The sequence below is a fragment of the Gossypium hirsutum genome, chromosome A10, assembly GCF_007990345.1.
Source record: "Gossypium hirsutum isolate 1008001.06 chromosome A10, Gossypium_hirsutum_v2.1, whole genome shotgun sequence".
Taxonomy (NCBI): domain Eukaryota; kingdom Viridiplantae; phylum Streptophyta; class Magnoliopsida; order Malvales; family Malvaceae; genus Gossypium; species Gossypium hirsutum.
The window spans coordinates 17563248-17583378 of NC_053433.1; the positions used below are offsets into that span (position 1 = coordinate 17563248).

Sequence of the window (20131 nt, forward strand, 5' to 3'; positions counted from 1 at the left end):
AGATGGCAATTCTAGATGCAATTTAAAATTAACTCATGCAGCGGCATTAATACAAAAAGATAGCAAAATTAAGGATAAAATAGGCTAGGATTCACTGAGTTATAAAATGTAATTTACTAAATTAAAAATGCTAAAATATATACTAATGATAACAAAATAGGAACAATTTAATCAATAAGTAAGGAGGAAAACCTATGTTCTTTCTAGTGCTATCATAAAGCAAAAATCATAACGCTTTGAAGTCTCTTCAAGCCTCACCAATACATTCAAGAGCCATGCCAGAGATTCAACTCAAACCTTGTCACTCTATAACTTACCTCTTGTCTAATGAGCAATTTTTATACCCTCGCCATATCACCCATTGTCGAACCACCCAACATCTATGCTTAAAGATAGAATTTGACAAAGCTCATCTTCCCAGCCTACCTATGAGCTTAGTCTCCGCCTTAACTCACCAAACAACATGTCACATAAGATAGACCTATGCAATCCTCAGAAAATATATAAGGAAGAACTCCTGCTAGCACCCACTAATCTATCACCTTCTTGGGTTTGACGATACTCTATCTAGTTACCTCATATCGACTCTACTAGTGCTCTTAGTTGACAATCCACCACTCTACCTTTGCACCTATAAAGTAGAGTACTTGATAGTTAGGACCCATGCCTAGTCGGCTTCCCTCCACAAATACCTTCTCTCAACACCAAACAAAGATACAAAAGATAAAAGAAGCTAACTACTTGGACAAACACCTCGCCACAATTATTTCCTAATCATTATATATAGTAAACCTCCATTTTTTTGGATTTTTGAACCTACCATGATATTAACTACCACAATTGTACTTATCAGCATCTTTTATAACTTAATTGTTGTAATAGTAATGTAACAACCCGTTTTCAGTAAAATTGGAACAGTGGTTGCGAGACCACAAATTTGAATTCAAAAAATTTATTTTATTATTATTTTATTTCCTAAAACATGATAGTAATACCATATAAAAATTTTGTTATGAAATTTTACCGTTTACATGCTAAATTTGATAAAAAAGACTAAATCGTAGAATGTGTAAAAGTTGAGTTCTAATAGCTAAAGGTATTAAATAGCTATAGAACTTTAAAGTGAAAGTCCTTATATGGTAATTAGACCATAAATAAGATAGTGGAATACGATGGCTTGACATTTTGTGTAATTTTTAAAGTTTTTAAAGGTTAATTAAGTAAATTAGTAATTAAATGATAGTTAAAAATAGGTAAAATGCTTTCATCTTCTTCATTTCATCAAAACACCACAAAAAATTCTTTCTCTTCTAATCTAAGGATTCATCCACCTTTATCTTTGCTAATTTGGTATGATTTTTGTCCCGTTTTTTAATATTTCTATGTTTTCGGGATCGTTGTAGCTTAATCTAGCTAGCTCGGGGACTAATTTGTAATACTGTTAAACTATTAGGGTTTTTCCATTATTGAATATATATAGGGCTTGATAGGGACTTAATTGATACTCGGCTATAGTGTGTTGTGGTGGAATTTCATGAATTTCCGTTTTTATGAGCTAAGGACTAAAAAGCAAAGAAATTAAAAGTATAGGGGAAAATGATATTTTTTTTGCAAAATATGATTTTGGGATAAATTGAATTAATTATATATTAAATTGAGTTAAATTTATTTGTATAGATCAAGACAGCCCTCGTACGGCTTTAGATAGGGCAAAGAGAAAGTCTCGGATTGATCGCTTCTATATCTACGTATATTCGTCGAGGTAAGTTCGTGTAATAAAATTGTGCATATATGTTTTTAATTGAATTATACATGTGTTATGAAATGCCATACATATATACCGACTGCATATCCAATGATGTACGAAAATTACCGAACCCCGTTTGAACCTTAGGAATACGTAGGATACAAATGACATGTCATTAGGGTTTACATGATTTGGCTTCTAGTCTTGAACGTCCTACCGATGGCTGAGGTCCAGCATGTGTTGTGGATACTCCACAACTTGTGTGAGCATTATCGTGTAGCTACGTTCCGACCCACAGCTCTTAAGAGCATACCGATTACAGCTCGTGAGAGCATATCGATTATAGCTCGTGAGAGTATACCAATTATAGCTTGTGAGAGCATACTGATTTACAACTCGTGTGAGCATACATGTACAGGATTTGACGAATTATAGTTATATAAGTTATCACACTATGAGTGAGCTATCCCAGGTATCTAACGGTATTCTAAATGGTTCAACGGGTAATATTCTGATACGAATTGGTAAGAGTTCGATACAGATTATTACAGGCATACATATGAATTACATGAAAATGTTGTTACATGTTATATGGAAAATGGAATTGGATGATACATGTATATGAAATTAATCATTTGATGTGCTCATCCATGATTATTGGTTTATATATGTATATGTGGTTAGGCATATGGCCAAATTGTGTTGGGATATGTTTTGTTTACTTACCTATTATTTGCCTAAAGAGTAAGCTATATTCTATCTAAAGAGTAAGCTATATTCTATGTTATATGAACTTACTAAGCTTAAATGCTTACTTTGTGTTATTTTTCGTGTCGTATAGAGAATCAGAAGCTCATTCGGGTTGGAAGTTTGTCGGAGCTATATCACACTATCCATCGGCTCTTATGATACATTCGGTTGTTTTTATTTTGGTTATAATGGCATATATAGGTATTTTGGTTAGTGTTGGCCATGTGTTTTGGTTGTTGAAATGGCCATTTATTTTGGTTTGTGATTTTGGCACTTTGATGGTGAGATGAACTTAGTTTGTGGAATGTGAATATTAACTTTCTAATGGTTGATGTTTGGAATTGATGTGTAATGGCACTTTGTTTGAATGGCTTATATGATTTTAGATGCTACTATTTGAATGGCATAATTGGTACTAATTTATAGTTTGTAGTAAGTCAATTCAATAGCTTGAATTGATGCAATCTTGATTGCAATTTAGTTGATTATTTTGGCCAAATGGATTACATGATTGTACATGTTTATATTTTGTCATTTGAGGTGTTTAAGGGCATATTGGTTGCATGAAATTATACTTATGAATATGACTTGATTATGCATGATTTTGGTGTATTGTTATGGGTTGTATGGCTTGTACATGAATGCATGGTACATGACAAGTTGGATAATGGCTTGTAGAATGGCCTATTTTCGTCCACACAGATAGAGACACGGGCGCGTGTCTTAGCCGTGTTGACACACGACCATGTGTCCCCTATAGCTTTCAAAGGGTTGCAAGTTAGGCTGGTACATGGCCTAGCACAAGGCCTAGCACACAGGCGTGTGGGGTTACTTCGAAGGATACACGGCCTAGGACACGGGTGTGTGACTTGGCCATGTAACCCGTCAGTGAGTTACACGAGCTGGGACATTTCTGTGTGTCCTTACTTCGAATGCCCACACAGACTAAGACACGGGCGTGTCCTTTGGCTGTGTGACCCCTGCAGTATTGAAAAGTTTCCTTGTTTCCTGAAAAAATTCTCTGAATTTTCGATTTAGTCCTGACTTGTTTCTAATGCATATTTAGGGCCTCGAGAGCTCATATAAGGGACAATATGTATGGTTTGAATTCGTTTTAATATTTTCATTGATATAATATGAAATGTTTGAAATTTATATCCGTTAGAATTGTAAACTCTGGTAATGCTCCGTAACCCTGTTTTGGCAACGAATACGAGTTAGGGGTATTGCAAGTAATAATCAAGTATTATCGTTAATCTAGTCACCAATTAGATATTAAATGCATTCAAAATTAATGTAGAGCATATTTAGATTATTTATATCAAATTATCATACGTGTTTAAAAAATAGTTTGAAGTTGAAAACAAGAGTTAATATATATAAAGGTACTTGAACTTGACAACTTATACCCACTTAGTACCTAAACTTATTTTTGGATCTAATTGGTATCTAAACTTGGAAAACATAAGCCAACGAGATACTTTTTAGGTGCCTGATTAACACTATTAAAATATGCTAACATGGTACCGACAACCAATAGCATGGTGACATGTGTAACGCCCTTAACCCGTATCCGTCGCAGGAACAGGGTTACGGAGTATTACCAAAGTTTACAGTACAAACAAATAGAATTTCGAACATTATATACCTTAACAATATTCATATAAAAAACCAATCAAAATCATTCAGATTGTCCCTTATACCAGCCCTCGAGGCCCTAAAATCGTGTTAAAAACAAGTCAGAACTAAATCGAGAACTTAGAGAATTTTTCAGAAAAGATGAAAATTTACAAACTGCAGGGGTCACACGGTCGTGTGGTCAGGCCGTATGACTTACACGGCTGAGAGACACGCCAGTGTCTTAGGCCGTATGGACATTCGAAGTAGGGACACACAGCTGTGTCCCAGTCTGCGTCCTAGCCCGTGTAACTCACTAACTTGGTCACACGACCAAGTCACACCCCCGTGTGCTAGGTAGTGTACCTTTCAAAGTAATCCACACGCCCGTGTGCTAGGCCGTGTAACAGCCTGACTTGCAACCCTTTAAAAACTACAGGGGACACACGGCCGTGCCACCTGTCCGTGTATCACTCACGGCTGAGACAAACACACGTGTCTCTGCTCATGTGGACAAAAATAGGCCATTTTACAAGCCATATTTCTCACCCAATTTGGTATCCACCTACACTTAACATTGTGCATATAAACAAGTCATATTATGGCATCCAAAACAAGCAAAATAAAGCCTTAAACATGTAGTATATTCACATACAACCAATATGCCCTTAGGCACCTCAAATGACAATATATAAACATATCTAATCATGTATTCAAATTGACCAAATAATCAACTAACTTACATGCATATTTGCATCAATACATACCATATAAATTACTTGCCAAAGCACAACCATTTGGTACCAAATTGCCATTCTATAATTAACATCAATAGTCATTTAAGTTATTCAATCAAAATACCAATTCTAAACAAGTCACAAGCTACATATATTATGCATATTCATCTATCATCTCATCATTCAACTATATTAAGTCATTCATCAACCATTTTAAGGCTACTTGTATAAATATCAAAATATACCAAAACACAAGCCAACTTAAATGGCTATAATCACAACAAATCATATAGGCCAACATTAGCCAAAACAACCTATACATGCAATTATACACAAATTCAAAACATCCGAAAGTACCGATAGAGCTAATGGATAGTGTAATGGATCTCCGACTAGTTTTTTACCGATCGAGCTTCCGATAATCTGAAAAGTAAAGAAAAACAACTACGTAAGCAATGAATGCTCAGTAAGCTTGTATAAACTTTAATCATATCAATTCATTTCAAATATGAAATTTATACAAATCAAGAATAATCCAATATCGATAAAGGAAAATAACTACGTAAGCAATGGATGCTTAGAAGCTCGTATAAAATTGATTATCGAAGTGATCGATGGAAAATTTTACAAAACAAGTTGTCACAACGAACCGAAAACATTCAATCCTTTAGAACTTAGTTAGAAAAATTACGATTAAGTTTAATATATAAATAAAATAAAATGTTCGAGCGAAAAAAAAACATTCCAAACAGAACTTGTACCATAATTATATAAAACCTTATAGATCAAAACAGTAAATCAAAACTGAAAACTGAAAAGATAACTGCTAAATTATTTTTAACTGAGACTGTTTGAGACCTCCGCATACCGCATCCAGCGTCATTGTTTAGAATTGTACCTGCATGGGGAAACACTAAGGGGATGAGCTACATGAGCTCAGTGTGAGTTCAAAATTAATAACAACAGATTTTCAGAAACCGATTTGAAAGCGAAACTTACATACAGATATACACAGAACCATAAAGTGAACTTGGAACCAACGTCCCAATAGAATGAAACAATTTAAGTACACCATGTCACACACAGATACTCAGTCACAATTGTTATTCAATCATATAGAACACGGTCAAATAATTATCACCCAGAACACTCAAATAGATGCGTATGAATGCAATCAAGTAATAAAACCCACCTTTCTAGCCAACATACCTCTCCGTCCCCCGATCACACCCCATAAGAGCTAATTAAGCTCATCCAACCAAACACACCATATAGGACCTTGAAAGGCCTATCCAATCCTACACATCATGTATGTGGACTAAGCCACTCAGATATTAATATGCAATAGGGCTGGCGTATATGCAGTACAGTGCAATGCGGTAATCTGTTGTACAGACATGTTGCAGTTTAAACTGCCAGATCAGATAATGGTACGCAGCAAAGCTGATGTATGTGCAGTACAATGCGGTAAACCGCTCTACAAATAGGTTGCAGTAAAACTGCCAGATCAAAAAAGAATCAGTCTTCCTTCTCTTCACAACCAACCCTAAAATAATTTATGCAAGTGCATTTATACTTAAAATCTCATAGAAACAATGAACACATTGACAGACAGTCAAATAGAATCAGATATATACACACACCTAGCCAACCGGGTCCAGGATCAGTCATCTCACGCCACAGACACAAACAACACATAAGCAGAACACATGGCCATAGATACAGAGACTTAAATACCTTCACTAAAGCCTAGCCAAGGTTCGAAATGGACAGACACATTTTCAAATAAAAAACATACATAAACTAAAAATTGGTGCTTAGGACCACACAATCGTGTGCTCCGACCGTGTGAAAAAACCTAGGCCATGTGAGGTTCAAAACGCCCATGTGGAGGGAGGCACACGGCCGTGTGGAAGAGGCACACGCCCGTGTGAACTAGGGACACGGCCGTGTGAACAGGCCGTGTAACTCACTGTCTAAATGTGCTAAAATAGAGTACAGGCTGACACGACCGTGTGAGGGTTTCACACGCCCGTGTACCCACTAGACACGGTCGTGTGTCTAAAACACACGCCCGGGTGGATTTCTAAATCTCCAAATTAGCCATATAGTCATGTGGCACCAACTCATCCCAACCCTAATTCCCAAACGCACATGTCTGTGTACTCAAGGGACACGGCTATGTAGAAATCGACAAAAATTCCTAAATTGGCAACACGACCGTGTGGCACCAAATCTTGCCCAAAAGCCTTAATTCTTAATTCCACATGGTTGTGTAAAGTGGCACACGCCCGTGTGGCCATAAAAACACCTACAAACAGCTTGAAAATCAAGTTTTTCGATCATTAAATCAACCTCCAATCATGACATCTCATAAACCAACCATAACACACTAAATTTTAAGAGATTATAGACGACACAAGCTTCAATTGCTCATTTACCGAAACACACAAAAAGTTTTTCAAACTCTACAGTAAATCAACAATTCGCAAACATATAAAAAGAGGTTCGAGTCCCACACTCGATTTGTAATCAGAGGCATCCAGAAACTGACTCGACGACAGAGGAGTGCAATTCCCAAAATCAGCCAGCAAAATCATTTTTGAAGACTTCTTAAAAAAATAAAGAATAACAAAAGGAAAAGAAACAAGGAGAAAAGAAGAAGAAGAGAAGAACGTCCAAGAGAGAAAGAAGAAAAAAGTATAAATAAATAATCATATATTTTAAATTAAAACAAAACAAACAATACGGAATAAAAATATTCCTCCTAAACGAATACACAAGGGCTTGAACCCGGAACCCAAAGATAAATTGACACACAACAAACCACTAGACTAGCAAGCCCATTCTGCCACTTAAACGCACAACTAACCACAATAGCACACCTCTCTCTCTGACCCTTACCATAAAACTCAAGACTTCTAGCCCTAAAATTCAGAGTGTTACAACTCACCCTTCCTTAAAAAAATTTCGTCCTCAAAATTTTCAACTAAAAGAACAGTGGTATAACTCAAGGTACACTATTACGCTCCCGCTGCGCATTCTAGTCCCAAAAAGCAACCACGCTAGACTTGAACTCGAGACCTTAAACACATATCCAGAACACTTAGCCACTGAAGCAGATACACACTTATCCTATCACCTACAATTTCTATGCTCTAAACCAAAACATCGAAACATTCACAACCATACCTGTCTCAAAGTCATCGAGGCACTCATGGATCCAATGTTCTGTGGACTCACATCGAAAACATGCTTTTGCCTTTCTCCAATAACTGCCTAGATGACGCTTTTTATAGTACTCACAAAAAGGAGCACTGGCATCACTACCGGTACCCTCCGCAAAACCGCTGTTGACACTCAAATATGTTCTAACACGCTTTGCAAAATGAGGCTCCAACCTCAGAGGACTGCGATCTCTTTTTTTCTTACAATTTACGCACCTAGCTTGAAGTGTTTTACTAGTCCCCCTTATCCTAGCCTCAAACACTTTCTCTAGCACTTCCCTCACTACCCAAAGTTAGCGAAATCGTATTGTCCTCTGACTCTTGAATAAACAAACGTCCCAGAGAAGCAGACGACTTCTCGCAATCTTACTTAACTTCAGGATTCATATCTGTATTGTGGCTAACTTATAATATCTATATTTTTAGAAAACGAACACAAAATAAATACAAAAATCTACATTTCTAGAACACAAAATAAATACAAAAATCTACATTTCTAGTATCACAGTTTTGAATTTCCACCTAAACCAGCATCAGAGTCTCAGACATTTCATTTTCGTTAAACATTTCCAAAACACAAATCCTTTCAACTTTCTATGGTAAAGTTTCTCAAAATTGTTTTAAAACAATCACGTGCACATACGGTTATATAGAAACACAGGCTGAGTTTTTACAAACCTGGCTCTGATACCACTAAATGTAACACTCTAAACCCAACCTAGAAGTTTAGACCGAATTTCGGAGGTCATATTGACCATCGAAGTGATTGATGGAAAATTTTACAAAACAAGTTGTCACAATGAACCGAAAACATTTAATCGTTTAGAACTTAATCATAAAAATTACAGTTAAGTTTAATATATGAACAAAAAAAATTTTGAGCAAAAAAAAAATTCCAAACAGAACTTGTGTCACAATTATATAAAACCCTACAGATCAAAACGGTAAATCAAGATGAAAATTGAAAGGATAACTGTTAAATTATTTTCAACTGAGACTATCCGAGACCTCCACATACCGCGTCCAGCCTCATTGTTCAGAAACGTACCTGCACGAGGAAACACTAAGGGGGTAAGCTATATGAGCTCAGTGTGAGTTTAAAATTAATAGCAATAGATTTTCAAAAATCGATTCGAAAGCAAAACTTACATACAGATATACACAGAACCATAAAGTGAACTTGGAACCAACGTCCCAACAGAATGAAACAATTTAAGTACACCATGTCACACACAGATACTCAGCCACAATTGTTATTCAATCATACAGAACACAGTCAAATAATTATCACTCAGAACACTCAAATAGATGTGTATGAATGCAATCAAGTAATAAAACCCACCCCTTCAGCCAACATACCTCTCCGTCCCCCAATCACACCCCATAAGAGCTGATTAAGCTTATTCAACCAAACACACCACATAGGACCTTGAAAGGTCTATCCAACCCTACACATCATGTATGTGGACTAAGCCACTTAGATATTAATACGCAGTAGGGCTGGTGTATATGCAGTACAGTGCAATGCGATAATCCGCTGTACAGACATGTTGCAGCTTAAATTGCTAGATCAGATAATGGTATGCAGCAAAGCTGATGTACGTGCGATACAGTGCGGTAAACTGCTCTATAAATAGGTTGCAGTAAAACTGCCAGATCAGAACTGAATCAGTCTTCTTTCTCTTTACAACTAACCCTAAAATACTTTATGCAAGTGCATTTATGCTTACAATCTCATAGAAACAATGAACACATCGACAGACAGTTAGACAGAAATAAACATGCACACACACCCAGCTAACCGGGTTCAGGATCAGTCATCTCATACCATAGTCACAAACAACACATAAGTAGAGCACATGGCCGTAGATACAGATACTTAAATACCCTTACTAAAGCCTAGACAAGGGTCAGAATGCATAGACACATTTTCAGATAAAAAGCATACACATACTAAAATTTTGTGTCTTAGGACCACGTGGCCATGTGCTCCGGCTGTGTGGAAAAACCTAGGCCGTGTGGGGCTAAAACGCCTATGTGGAGGGAGGTACACGACCCATGTGGCAAAGGCACACGTTCGTGTGAATAGGCCATGTAACTCTCTGTCCAATTGTACTAAAATAGAGTACAGGCTGACATGACCGTGTAAGGGTCTCACAAGCCCGTGTGCCTAGCAGATACGGCTGTGCATCCAAAACACACACCTGTGTAGGATCTCTAAATCCCCAAATTAGCCACAAGACCGTGTGGCACCAACTCACCCAAACCCTAATTCTTAAACGCACACGCCAGTGTGTTCGAGGGACACGGCCGTGTAGAAATCAACAAAAATACCAAATCAGCCATACGACTATGTGGCCAGACGTGTGGTACCAAATCTTGCTTGAAAACCTTAATTCCTAATTCCACATAGACGTGTGAACCGGCACATGCCCGTGTGGCCACAAAACACCAACAAATAGCCTGAAAATCAAGTTTTTCAGTCATTAATCGACCTCCAATCATGACATCTCATAAACCAACCATAACATGCTAAATTTCAGGAGATTATAGACGTCACGAGCCTCAATTGCTCATTTACCGAAACATACAAAAAGTTTGTCGAATTCCACAGTAAATCAACAATTCGTAAATATATAAAAAGAAGTTCGAATCCCACACCTGATTCACAATCGGAGATGCCCAGACACTGACTCGACGACAGAAGAGTGAAATTTCTGAAATCAGCCAGCAAAATCATTTTTGAAAAATTCTTAAAAAAATAAAGAAGAACATAAGGAAAAGAAGCAGAGAGAAAAAAAGAAGAAGAGGAGAATGTCTAAGAGAGAAAGGAGAAAAAAATTAAAAATAAAAATCATATATTTTAAATTAAAATAAAACAAACAAAATAGAATAAGAATATTCCTCCTAAACGAACACACAAGGAATCGAACCCGAAACCCAGAAACAAATTAACACACTTCAAACCACTAGACTAGCAGGCTTATTCTGCCATTTAAACACGCAACTAACCACAATAGCACACCTCTCTCCCTCTGACCCTTACCATAAAACTCAAAACTTCTAGCCCTAAAATTTAGGGTGTTACACTATATTCAACAACTCACAAGGTGAATAAATCCACAAAATCACTTATACATATCATCCGTAGCATAGTAGGATTTTAAATAACTTTAAACCCTTTCAAATTTTTCTTATTTTCATTTGCATTTCATTACTTTCCATTGTATTTACTCTCATTAGCTCAAATAACATCAATTCAATTAATTATTCCCTCTTTCATCATTCTACACTTCAGGTATGAACTTGCTATTTCATTACCTTTCCACACCCGTTTTATATGCATAACTCACAAGACAAAAGTGCATCATTCAATCATAGCCACAAGCTAGTGCATTTAAATATAATTCTTTTTGGAACTAACCACATGGTAAACCATTTCAATAAGAATTACATAATTTAAACCTTACCACCCTTTCATGATCACAAGCATATTTCCATTTAGGCATTTACCATTTAAATGCATAACTTGTAAGTTTAACGTGGTATAATCCAACCACAACTTGGTCAAAGCCTAAACACATATACATCAACCATGTTAGTCAAGTAAATTCACATATGAATCAATAATCATGGATGAACTCAACAATTAATCAAATTTCCATTTATATGTAACATCCATATCATGTATCAATACATCATGTAAAATTATTTCCATGTATTTCATGTAAATACCTGTAATAGTTTGTATCGAACTCATATCATCTCGTAACAGAACATTGTCCATTGAACCATTTAGGATATCTTTGGATACTCGAGATAGCTCACACATAGTGTGCTAAACTGTATTCCGTCAATTCCTGTACATGTATGCTTATACGAGCTATGAATCAGTATGCTCTCGCGAGTTGTGAATCGGTAAGATCATAAGAGCTGTAGTGTGTCCGCAACACATGTAGGACCTCAACCAAATTGGTAACTCTAATGACATGTCATTTGTATCCTACAAATTTCTAATGTTCAAAAGAGACTCGGTAATCGTCGTATGTCGTTGGATTTACGTCGTTTCATAACACGGTAAATTACATACTAACATATATTGATTTAATCACAATATAATCACATATTAATATTTAATTTAATCAAAATTATACAGAATACAACTTATACGAACTTACCTGGCTACATTGCAGAAATACCAAAGTTTAGGGGTATTGTGGTAATTTTTTATTTTCCTCGATTTTCCACTCGATCTTGATCTAAATTAATAATTTCATTCATTATATTATTTAGACAATAAATCAATTCATTTCATGTAATTTGGTCATTTTTGACATTTTTATAAAATTACCCCTAAAGTTTTACTTTTATTCAATTTAGTCTCTAAGCCCAAATCATGCAAATTAACCATTTTTACCCAAAATTGAGCTTAGCCAAATGTTCATGGTATCCAAAGCAGCCCATTTATGCAACAATTTCACATTAAATCATTATACTTTTATTAATATAACAATTTAATCCTTAATCGATTAATTCATCAAAAATCACTTAATAAATTACTTTTAAATATCGATCAACATTCTAAATTCATAATTTAACATCTAAAATCACAAGGTTCATCAATGGTAACATTAAAAATCTTTAACAGTTTCAAAATTGAAAGTATAGGCTAGCTGGACCTAGTTAAACGATCTCAAGAACATAAAAAATATTGAAAACGAGACTAAAACAGACTTACATGCATCATCACAAGGCAAGCCGAAGCTTCAAGGTCTTCCATGGAATTCTTTCTCCATTTCCAATCGATGAAGAAAACATTAAGATGATAAATATTTTGGTTTTATTTTATTTTATTTTAATTATCAAATTACCATTTTTTTCCCTTTAATCAACATCAAATTTTCATGTTTTTAGTCACCCAAAACCGTCCACTAGTTTAATTATCATTTAAGTCCCTTTTCCTTTATTCAATAAACCAATAAATCACTCAAATCAAGTAGTGATCAAATTTTACTTCTTTTATGATTTAGTCCTTTTTAATTAATTAACTATCGAAACGTTAAAATTTTTCAACGAAACTTTAATAACACCTTAATGACACTCCGTAAATATTTATAAAAATATTTACTGCTCAATTTATAAAAACGAGGTCCTAATACCTCATTTTTTAAAATCACTTTACTTTAGGGTCTTACCACTTGAACTTAATAAATCGCTAATAAAGCAAAAATCACTATATCAAAAACCTTTTCAAAGTTACAATTAACTCGTAAATATTAAATATAATATTTATGAACTTACTTGTCGAATTTAGTGACCTTGAAACCACTGTTTCCAACATCACTAAAAAAGAGGCTGTTATAACATGTGGCCACCTCACATTTTGACATGAGAAAGAAAATTATAAATTTTAATGATGTTAGTTAGATACCTTAAAAATAGAGTAAACTATACCAATGGTCGCCCAATTATGCTTGCATTTTTGTTTTGGTCACCCATCTTTAAACATTTTCAAATTAGGCTTTAATGTTTGAATTCGTTCCAGTTTTGGTCACTCGCCGTTAAATTGATAAGGGAAAGCACATTTCTAACTAGTATAATAACATCTTTAATCCTCAATACTTACATATTCTATCAATTTGATCCTAATTTTAAATAATTCAATAAATTTAACCTTTCACATTTACAAATTCTATCAAATTGATCCTCAAACTTCCTAACAAAATCTTTTAGTTTTTAAAACAGAGGCATTCCATATCTATTAATTGTTTTATTTATGGTTGAAATTATTCAATTCGATACATAACCATTTATGTTTATGTATTTAAGAAGCTAGTGTTAGAAATTAACTAAACACCATTAAAAATAATAGAAGAAGCAAAATTTTAAAAAATAATATTAATAAAATTATATAAATAATTTAATATTTGTAGAAAATAAACTTTCACCCTGGCTAACATAATTTTAGTTTTTAATTAATTTGGCAAATGATTTGACACTAAATGAGTTTAGTAGTAATACATATTGTTTATTGTTTATTGTGGATTTAAAAATAAAAAATAAATAAATCACATAATAATCTCTTAATCAATTTATAAAATTAAAAAAAATTATCAATGTAACAAAGGGAAATTCAATTAATTCTTTCCTATTTTTTTTATGAAAAATTAAATTTTCATAAATTTTTCTTATATAATTATTGATTGAACAATTGAATTTTTCAAAGCCATATATATTTTTTACTCTAGAATTTATTTTTAATTTCAATGACCAACTTCGAGGACTATTTCTATGTACCTTGAAGAAAATATCATACTATTAACAACAAGAATAAATCTAAAGTGTTTTTATTAAAGTTTTTTCATTTTATGTAGCCAAAATTTTATTAATTTAATGACAAATGATTAAAATAGAAACGAATTCAAATATTAGTATCTAAATTAAAAAAAATTAAAGTTAAGTAATTAAAATGAAAGATAACTATTTCTACAATTGATCTTAAAAAAAAATAAATTGACTTATGATTTCAAGTTTATATAGTAGTTAGGTGGAAGAAAGAAATTAGATAAAATGAAGTTACCTCAACCCTTAAATTTGATTGGGAGCCTTTGAAGCAAACAAAAGTCGAACCACTTTTGTCTGCTAGTGTTGGACCCAAAGCGGAGCAAGATATGGTTAATGTCAGACCCTAGCCACCCAAAGAAATAGACAAAAGCGGGAAACTTGAATTAAGGCAAACAAATTGCTCGTAAAAACCTGGTTTAAAGTGTGGCAGTATCTAGCACCTTCAATATATATATACACACACTAAATATCTTTATTTTTTGGTTTTTAAAAATCTAATCTTGGTTTCTCTAGGGTTATTCAAACAAACCGATTCTTGTTTATCCTTTCTGTAAACGCAGCGGCTATGGAGGAAGTGAGAGAAACCTCTGCTTGGGTGGCTCGTAATTCTTCTCACGTTACCATTGATTCTTCAGGTTCTTCTCTCTCTCTCTCTCTCTCTCTCTCTACATGTATATACGTACATATAAATTGTTTTGCGTGTTTTGATTGAACATGTGGGGTTTTATTCAACCTTAAAAACAATATGTTTGTGGGTTTGTTGGGAGTGCAGGGCTTGAGAAAGTAGTGGAGACAATGAAAGAGTCGATTCCGAAAGTAGAGTGGGATTATGAAGGGATTCATTATTTTGATAATGGACCCCTCACTGTTCAATACCTTTTTGTTTTGGATGCTTTGAATTTCTGTTTCTGGCCTGGTACGTTCCTTTTCTTTTCATATATTTAAACGTTAGGAACACTAAAACTTTCCTTTTTCCTTGTTATGTTTGTTACTTATCATGCTCATCTTTTGTTGTTTAGTGGGAATAGTTCTAAGTCTTCTTTGAATTTTTTGTTATATTTAAGTGCTAATTTTATGGCTTATGATTAAAGATTGTATATGTATAAAGTAGTCCATAATGCATAACTAAATTTGATTTAAGTCTTGGGTTTTGGTGTTAATATTTTGACTAATTGTAATTTGTCTATGAAAAGGTAAATGTTATTATTTTGTTGGAATTCTAGCATTCAAACCTTAAATGAATAGTGATTGAGAATCTGTTTCAATTCTTTTACAAGGAATTTCTACCATTGTTGCATTTCATGTTATAAAAGAAGATATCTCTTCCATTGTCTGGAAGGAGCTGCTGATGTTAAGCAAAGCATTTGTCATTGCCATTAATGAGTTTTAGGGTTCTAAACTTACCTTCTCTTCTTATGTTTTGTTTTTTCTTGATAGATAAGGATCTAAACTATGATCATTTGGCCAAGGGATTAAAGGAAGCTTTGCTGAATGACCACTCTGCATTTGATGCCGACCATTTACGGAAGTACACAGGTAATTCTTATTCATCTTGGGCTTCCGATTTTCTTGTTTCTTTGAAGAAAAGCTTGCTCTCGAAACATTCGAACATACATGCTCAGACACTTTCACTTATATATTTGTTGACAAGTTCTCATATCAACAAGTATTTTAGGTAATAACTGAGACAGAATATGGCCTTGTTTATTATAACCTTCACATTCGTATTTGTAAGTCATCATAGCTGTAGGAAATGATAACCAATCTTTGTTTTCAGGTCCTCAATTGCGCGAGTTATTGAAATGGCCTCGATCACTTCCTTTAGAGGAGGAGCGGGTTCGCTTGTTGCATGAGGTGGATTATATTTTACTAATCACTAGGGGATTTTTTCCTCATCTTGAAATATTTATCTTCAAAATTTTTTTAGCGATAGCATTGGATGGTATTGCCTAGTTAATTCGCTTCTTCCATCATGCAACAAGTAGTTCAATTTCATTCATTTTCATGGTTTAGGTTGGTTTCGAACTCGAAAGAAGCTTTGAGGGTAAGGCATCGAAACTTGTTGAATCTTGTGGAAAATCAGCTGTAAAGCTTGTTGCACTTGTCACACGTCATTTTCCAGGTACATTTTCTAACAACTTAGATATACGTGACTGAAAGTTTATCATGTCAAAAAATCAAAATGCCTACTCCATGTATGATGAAAGTATTTTGCAGGCTTTCGAGATCACTCAATGTACAAAGGGCACCAGGTATTCTTGTACAAAAGAGCACAGATATTTGCTGCTGACTTGTGGGGTGCATTCAAGGGGCAAGGATATGGAGAATTTAATGACATTGGCTCGATCACTATGTTTGCTGACTATATTGTTCCAGCTGTGCTCCAGCAACTTGGTGTGCTCAAATATAGTTCCACCCTTGAAAACGCCATTCGGGCCAGCAGTGAAATAGGTGCTGGCACGGAAGAGGAAGTTGAACTTCGAGCATGCTCAATTTTTGCTGTGGAGAAAATGAGAGAGTTACTAAGTATAAAATGCGGAAAGCAGGTAGGTTGGAATTCTTTAAACATGCTTGTATGCTAATTCTTAATGGCAGTTTACGAGTTATCGATGTGTAAAACTCTCTTACTAAAGTTTTCCATGCCCTCAAATGAATCATTTCAATTCCTTGTATGCGAAGAAATTGATTTTGAGCCAATCTATATTCTTTTGGTGAGGAATCCTTGGAAAGTTCGATATGTGCCTTGAGTTCAGAATAATAATTTAGTACAACAGGGTTTTCATCTGGATCGTATTAATTCTCGGTTGTTATCCTTTTTGTACTCTTGATAATTATGGATCTTTTTCATTCTCTGTTTTTTGCGATTTTCAGGTTCTGAGTGTCGAGTTAGATCTTTGGCTTTGGTCCGTTGGTGTCCAATGCCCATCGCTCCAACATCATCGAACACTGTCAATATATTACTGAGTAGATCATATGCTTGTAAGAAGCAGAACACAAATTTTGGCTTGGAATGTCTGTACTTTCTTAGGTTAAGTTGTCTTAGTCACTGACATCCTTTTATGTTTAATCGGTTTAGGATCTTGGTTTTTGCATTGAACTGTCCCCTAGATCGGACCTAAAAAAAATGGATGATCGGAGTAAGTACGGGTTTTGATTTCTAGTCTGCAGGAGTTTGCTTAAGTGTAATGATATGATATATCCTGCGATTGGAACATTGTTGTGTTTTGGAACTAGGCATTGAAGCATAATCCAAGATTGCAGTCTCTTGCACTAAGGATATGTTCTTACATCCAATCTTAGCTTCAAACAACTTTGTTGTCACCCTTGTAATAATAGTAATAAATAAAAACCCGACCAATCTTGCCATAAAACAGAAAATGTTTCAAAATCCAAAGGCAAGAAACATGAGAAACTTCTCTCAGTTGAAAGCAGCACAGTTTCTACGAATGTTACCATTCTTCCCAGTCTTAACCCCAACCCTTCCCAGCTTAGTAATGGCAGCAATAAAGGCTCGTTTAAAAGCATGAGAGTCGTTGGCCCAGGTGTTGACAGTAGGTTTAGACCTTGGGTCATGGAATAAAACCTGGTCCGAACTAAACAAACCCTTGCCTTTCTTCAGGTTCAGGAAGTACACATTGTCGAATTTCCTGGGTGTTTTGGGGTCCATGTCGATGGCGATCCTGGTGTCCACGTTTTTGGGGCACATTCCTCGAAGTTGAGCGGCGTAGCCCTGGTTCAGTGCAGGGTCCACTGCAGTTTCACGGCTGAAATTGTGTATTCGGTTTGCAAACTTGCTGCAATGAGAGAATCCAATGGTGTGTGCCGCTGGAAAATGTAGATAATCAAGGAACCTTTCGTTGATTAATAAAATTTTATACACAATACATATCCATAGCTGGTAATACCTGAGAGAGCAATCATATTTTTTTGGGTGAGTCCATTTGCTGCAAATAGAGAATTGAGCTGGTTCAAGTTGAAAAAGGGTTGAGGCAGCTTTCCATCAACACTACCAGCTGTTGAACTTAACCCATCCAATCTCCCCAATTCAACCTCATAAGATGGTCCACCTGCCTGCATTATCATAACCGATTTTTCCCCTTACATTGACTTGATTGCGGATGTAAATGAAAAAGCAAAAGGGCACAAACCAACCAGTGCTATAACATCCCGGGTAGCCATTGCCAAGATATCAGCACAAGACACTTTGTTTCTGCAACTTGGAACCGCATCCACTGCTTCTTTGGCTTTGATTACGGTGTCAAATCCATCTCCGGCTAAAGACAGGTTATCGGGGTGATCTTTTTCCGCTTTGCTCCCATCGGAGGAAGCTATCATTATCGAAGCATCGCAACCCTTGTGAAAAACCAAAGAGTACTTTAGAGCCAACAAAATAAAAATAAAAATTAAGTACACAAATTTAGCCGATAACGTCAAAAGGGTGGTGTTAAAAAAACCAGGACAAAGCAATCATGGAAGAAGAGACGGATTGTTGCAGGGGCTGTGACAAAAGTTTGTTGGAATTTCTTGGTGACAGCAGCTGAAACAATGTTTTCTACATTGGGACAAGTTTTGTGGTAGTAATTTCGTCTCAGTTTAACTGATGCTGTACCAGGAAACAAACAGGAACTAAGAGAAACTGAGAGAAAAAACACAAGGTTAATGAATCGATTCATTTGATTCCTGAGCTAAAATAAATAGAGAGAAAGGGTTTAATTAGAAAGGTTAATGAAAAGATGAAAAACAAAGTAGAATTGAAAGACGCGTTAATGTTGGTGTTTAAGCTCTTTCAATGGTTGCCTGCAAATCCGAATATTTATTCATTGGTTGAACATTAAACTTAAAACTAATTAGAGTCATAGGATGCCCACGAACTGAGAGACAAAACAAGGAAAGGAGAAAGCTTTACAGCACACGACTGATAAAAAGCAATGTTTGTAATAATTGAAAACATCCTGAGATAGCGTTAGCAATTTTCTATATATATAATAAATGGATAAAATTGGCCTACTCAACTCTCATCTAAACTTTCTTTTTATTTCCCGTCTGCTATGTACGTAAGGATCGGAGTTTTGGCATTTACTTAACCCTTGCCTGTATTAACAGCCAGTTCTTTCGGATTTTTAAACCTCTAACTTCAACTCTCCTGTTAATTTCTTTTAAAAAATTATTTTTATTTTTTTAGAATTAAAATTTATTTTGATTTAAACTTAACCACGTGTGGTATTAGAAAATATTTCAATTATCAATCCATGTTGGGTAAATTTTTGGGCAATATTAATAGCACATGCAAATTTCATAAAGAAAAATATTAGGGATATAAATCGAAATTTTGATTATTTTGAAAAATAGACTGTTTTTTGGTAGATGTGGCGAAAACGTGTATTGAGAAAAGTATTTTTTGAAATTGGTTTTCTTTTGACATGTTACTTCTTCCGATCAAAATGTTAAATTTTACTTACTTTATCCTTAAGTTTTAAGTACGATTCCAATATCAAGCACATTTTCTTTTATTTCATATTATTTCAAGCTTTTTTTTGCTAAATTTTATTATTTAGTTATTATTTTTAATTAATTAACATCTTACTTTTAAATTATTTTATTTTTAATTTATTTTTTTTTAATTAATAACTCTTTTATTTATATGAATAAAATAATAAATATGTAATTATATGATGAAAATATATTTAATTATGTTTAAAATATTTTTA

General features: G+C 34.7%; 2 protein-coding genes across 2 annotated transcripts; one reads left to right on the forward strand and one right to left on the reverse strand.

Annotated features, from left to right (window-relative positions):
* Positions 1 to 14780: 14780 nt before the first annotated feature.
* On the forward strand, positions 14781 to 17697 carry LOC121203417 (queuosine salvage protein). The gene is made up of 8 exons (XM_041078813.1): positions 14781 to 15058; positions 15196 to 15339; positions 15861 to 15959; positions 16201 to 16277; positions 16437 to 16545; positions 16641 to 16969; positions 17295 to 17402; positions 17500 to 17697. The coding sequence occupies exons 1-7, from the start codon at positions 14989 to 14991 to the stop codon at positions 17385 to 17387; spliced, it is 921 nt and encodes a 306-aa protein (XP_040934747.1). The 5' UTR covers positions 14781 to 14988; the 3' UTR covers positions 17388 to 17402; positions 17500 to 17697.
* On the reverse strand, positions 17661 to 19372 carry LOC121208273 (peroxidase 50). The gene is made up of 4 exons (XM_041078812.1): positions 18878 to 19372; positions 18576 to 18776; positions 18329 to 18494; positions 17661 to 18248 (listed from the first exon to the last, which is right to left on the reverse strand). Exons 1-4 carry the CDS (start codon positions 19094 to 19096, stop codon positions 17842 to 17844), a joined length of 993 nt encoding a protein of 330 aa, XP_040934746.1. The 5' UTR covers positions 19097 to 19372; the 3' UTR covers positions 17661 to 17841.
* Positions 19373 to 20131: the final 759 nt, after the last annotated feature.